Source organism: Eurypyga helias, unplaced genomic scaffold (assembly GCF_000690775.1).
Source record: "Eurypyga helias isolate BGI_N326 unplaced genomic scaffold, ASM69077v1 scaffold5793, whole genome shotgun sequence".
Classification (NCBI taxonomy): Eukaryota; Metazoa; Chordata; class Aves; order Eurypygiformes; family Eurypygidae; genus Eurypyga; species Eurypyga helias.
Genome location: NW_010240422.1, coordinates 3341 through 8177, shown reverse-complemented (window position 1 = coordinate 8177; position 4837 = coordinate 3341). Strand labels below are relative to the sequence as shown.

Genomic DNA, 4837 nt, shown 5'->3' with positions numbered 1-4837 from the left:
TAGTGCAACACAAATATTATGTTAAGTTACTTATTTCTTTAACAGCAAGGGTCTTTTCTCAGAAAGAAAAGAGCCAAAATACTGAAATTATGACCTTTACAATTAATTGGTCTGAAGTTGCCCAGGTCTCCGGCATTCAGATATGGAGAACTCCCTGTGCTAGCCCACAGAGACTTCATCAGGCCAGTAGGTTTGGTGCCAGAACCCATCTTCTGCTTGTTATAATGCAACTTGATGCACTTCACTTCTTCTCTTGGCTGGGTCTGACTCCTGGACTCAGGTTTGTGTTTTGTAGTGATCCCAGCCAGCCCAAGTGTGCTCTAGCTGGATGGAGGTGGGGGTGTGTGTCTCCTTCCTTTCTTGTGACATCTTTTTTGGCCACACCAGGCTACAAGTCTTATCTAATAAAGCCCAAGTTTGAAATTGAAAATAATCACATCACCACATGCCCTCCCCCCCAGCAAACTCCATCATACATTTAAAGGTCTGCACTCAACATCGGTGCTTGGGAAAGGAATGAGCATATTTAATCACTGGGTTTTGGACTCATGCATGCTCCCCATGAGAAATCTCACCAGTGAGCTCAGTTTCTGGTGTGGGAACTGGACATCGGAGACTCGCCACACCAAGCTGTGCCAGGGCACGGAGCAGGAAGGGCATTTCTCTGGGGCAGAGATCCACAGGTGACTGTGCAGCTCAAGTCACTGGAGCTGTGAGCTGCTCTGATGGCAGCCTGACAGCTCTCTGCAAAGCCTGCCCTTTTCCAGAGGTCAGGGAGATAGTCTGCGAAGGTACTTCTCAGCAAGAACCCATCCCAGCGTGGGCTCATGCACTTGCCAAAGGCAGTTGGATGTGGAAATGGGTCTCTGGGGACATTGAGAGGGTTTGTGGTCTGTCCCTTCGAGTACACCTTCAGGGAAGGAGTGGGAAAAAACTTTCTTCTAGATGCTGTTGGGGTTGAGTTTGGAGGGCTGAGGAAGAGAGAGTCCTTTGTTCACAAAATGAGGATTGACATAGACTTCAGTCATTTCCTGGTACTCCTCTGCATTGTCCTCACGGAGATCAAAGAATGTTTTCAGCAGGTCCAGGTTGAAGTAGTGCAGTGCAACAACAGTGATCCCAGCCACAAAACAGAGCAAGCCTGGAAGACAACGTGCTTTCTGAGAGCGTTCCTATAAACGTCAGCACACGTCCCACCCCACACCCCTCCCCTGATGGCCCCCTGCCAGGAAACCATGCCTTCTCTTACGAAAGATGACCTTCTACTCTATGAGATGGCTTCAGATGCTGTGCTGAGCATCTTAAAACCCAGGCAAGTGATCCCCACCTCCTTTCATTACTGCATCTCAGGGTCTAAAAGAAAATCCCTCCACCACACGAGATGGGGATGGCGTTGCCCCTTCTGCCAGCCCTCTCCACATCTGTGCCAGGATCTGTTTTTCCAAGTCATAGGCTGGGACTCTGGTGGGCTGCACTCCCCACGCTCTCTCACCTCCATTTCTGGGGGGAAAGCACTGGGATTCTTGCACACCCAGAGGGACAGCTTGGTGTGCCCTGATGTAGCTTGGTGTCCTTACCAACTGCTAGCGTGAGCCAGAAAGATCCCCCATAGTCTGTGCGCAGGGTTGCGGTCCCAAACTGGATTTGGCACATCGGGGAGTTCCTCACAGTGGAGAACGAGAGCAACGAGAAGATCATGAAGGCCCCTGTGACCAGAAGCATGTAGCCTCCATAGACTAGGACAGGCATGGAGAAGAGCATGTTGGAGATGAGCCAAGTGCAAAAGGCCACCCTGGAGACAAAAGAAAACCAACGGATGAGTTGTTATAGTGCCATGGACTAGGATGCTCTATGTGAGGTTTTCCATGTGGGAAGAGGAATCTGGGCTCCAGGTTGCATCGTATGAGGCTAAGCAGCTCTGTGAGCAGGTTGGAGCAATCCCTAGTTTCCCAGGCTGAGCAAGCAGCTGTGCAATGCTCACACTGCTACACTCAGAAGGCAGAAGCCTGGATTTCCTCTTCCCATTGCTCAACTCACAGACCATACCAGCCTCAAGGAGAGCATGGCAGCCCACTCAATGTATCTAGACCATCTCAGCACCCTATCCTTCCACATGTGGGGCAGTGCAGACCCAGAGAGCAGCACACAGGTTTGAGACAATTGCAGAAGCAGGCATAAGTCACTTGCAGTAGCTCTGGACTTGGCTGAGGAGCTCTGTGATGGGAAGCCTTCAGCTATGGGCCAGGAGCTCTTGCTCCATGGTATTGCCAGGCCCCTTTCCTAGCTTCTGTATCCCTGCTGTCAAACCCAGAACAGGGGGAACAGCACTGCACTGGCCCTTGCCCTCTACCTTGGTAGAGGTGATGATCTGACAGCTGTGGACCAGCTGTCCCACAGCCCAACATGTTGCAGCCCAGCAGATACTGCTAAAGAGTCAAGGTTGGCCCTCCAATAACAGCATGATCAGATTTTCCTCATCTGGTCCCATCTCCAGACATTAAATACTCTCACAGACGAGGATGAGAGAGTTCCGCACATGCCTATGGGCCTCTCTGGGCCCCTGAAGTTCCAACTTCCTCCATGGGGATGGACCCCTGCCATCATCACCACATCACAGCAAGGATCTGCACCATGGTTCTCTCTCCTGTGCCCAGCCCTCGGGGAGTTCATCAGCAGCCAGAACCAGGACCTCCTTGCTCCCCCTCAAGGTGCCTACAGGGTCGCCGGTTTGACCAGAGACCCCTCCAGGCACATGACTTTCCTCCTGGCAGCATGCAATCACCATCCATCTCAGAAGCCTAAGGACAAAGCTGCAGAGCCTTTCCCACATCTTTGCATGTCCCTTGCCTGCACCAGGAGAGAAAGGCTCACCAGAGAGTGGCCGATGCGTAGTGACCGGAGATGCGGTACTGCCTGTGCACCCCGCCGGGGCTCTGTGTGGTGAACTTCTCTGCCACGTAGAGGATGGGGCTGGGCAGCCCCTTCTCCAGACCTTCCCTGTAGCTGCGGGCGTGGTCTGCCAGCTCCAGGCAAAGTGCTCTTGGTAGTCGATGGTCTCATTGATCTGATTCACTGGGTTTCCTGCCGGAGGGAGAAGACTGAGGTCCTGCTGTGTCCCAGCAGCTTGGGCACTGCCAACCAGGAGCACGGGCACCCCAGGGACAGCCAGGGTCCCAGGAGCCTCCAGCCGACCAAGACCACGCACAGAGCACGTGGAGACCTCCTGGGACAAAGGCCACTCCAGAGCTGCGGGTGGGGACATCAGACTCACCCCTGAGCGTGACGTTCACCCCTGCCAACCCAACATGCAGCCCAATGTCCGCGTTCACCAGGGCATGGCTGAAGGACTTGTAGGAGGTGTTTGCCTTCACCCAGCCAGTCTCCCAGTCCCCCGTGAACTGGATGGCTGCCAGGAAAAGTAAAGCTGGGGTTAAAGAGGGGCTGATCTCAGGCTTTGCTGTGCTCAAGGTGGGGATCATGGGCGAGCACGAATAGCATAATTCCCACTGTGGCACTGGAAGGGAGTGTAAGGAGGGCAGGAGAGCTGACTCAGCCACCAAGACGTGCCTCAACCAGCTCCCACGCCCTGGCAGAGCTCATGTCCTCCCCTCACTGAGCATCCACTCCCTCAGTCCAGAAGCAAGGCAGCTCAGATCCCCATGACATGATTCCTGCCTGGACATCCTCTCTAGGACTTCCCTGCAAGCTCCCCAGCATGGCAAGCACCGCAGTCCCTGGGGACAGGGCTTGGAATTGAGCCCATTCCTCAGCCTCAGGAAAAGGGGTGAGTTTCATTCCAAATATTAATCTCCCTAGATCACACTCCTAGTGAAGAGAGAAGATCACTGTTAAACAGAGGTGGTGGAGAGGGGTGGCAAGTGCCATTACAGCTCTGACAGTCATTTCAGATGGGGGAAAAAGAAAGATTTGAAGCATTTCTGGCATATGGAAAACCATATACCTCTTTTTTGGAACAAAGTATCCTTTTCTGAAACACTTTCACTTTGCAGTGGTCTTAATTTTACAACCCTGAAATGAGCTGAAAGCGAAGGTGATGATTTAATCTCAGGCTGAAGAAAAAAAACTGCCTGAAAATAAAGTTCAGCCGCTGAATCAACTCGTGAGGGCACTGATCCAGCAGAAACTCTGCAGGAACTTTTTCTAGCTGGAGGGTCTAGTGCGTTCTGCTGCTGCCAGACAGAAACCCTGATGCTGGCTTTAAAACAACTAATTCCTCCTGTGTGCCCAAGCAGCGCCCAGCTGCACCCGCATAACCAGAGCGGCACTGGATGGGTCTCCAGAGCTGAACTGGTTGAGGCTGCGGAGCAAAACCTGATGTCCACGCCTCTGCCACCTCCAGCCTGGCACCACGCTCCCAGGAAGTTCTGGTGGCATCTCCCAGCACCAAGACACCCCAGGTAGAGGGATGACCCCCACATGCTGGATTGACCCCTGTGTCATCCAGCAGAGTCTTGTGGTGGGTCACAGCCTGGCTATCTCCTTCTACCGCCTGGCTGAACTGGGGGCTGAGTCATTTAGGTTGTGCTCTCCAAGCAGTCTTGTAAGCCAGCCTGTCCTTCACAGCAGCACCGTTTCTTTGATTTAGGGTCAGGGCTGGTTGCTCTCCCCATCTAGCATCTTTAGGGCTGGTTGCTCTCCTCATCTGGCATCTTCTACCCCCTCAGTACATCTTCAGCTTACATGTCCTGTCACCCTGTCTGAGCTGGAAATCCCACAGCCTGGTTTCTACCACCAGTCCCTCACAGAAGATTTCCTGGTTTCTACTACATCAAATTGCCTCTTTCATCTCCTTCTGCCCTGCTCCTTGGAATGTCTT

General features: G+C 52.9%; 1 protein-coding gene across 1 annotated transcript in view; it reads right to left on the bottom strand.

Moving 5' to 3' along the window:
* Positions 1 to 941: 941 nt before the first annotated feature.
* The window catches only part of LOC104507218 (dual oxidase maturation factor 2-like), a 4724-nt gene continuing 828 nt past the window's right edge, over positions 942 to 4837 (bottom strand). Inside the window, 5 exon segments of the mRNA XM_010148430.1 lie at positions 942 to 1141; positions 1578 to 1792; positions 2872 to 3022; positions 3025 to 3081; positions 3272 to 3406. Coding sequence (XP_010146732.1) covers positions 942 to 1141; positions 1578 to 1792; positions 2872 to 3022; positions 3025 to 3081; positions 3272 to 3406 — 758 coding nt within the window.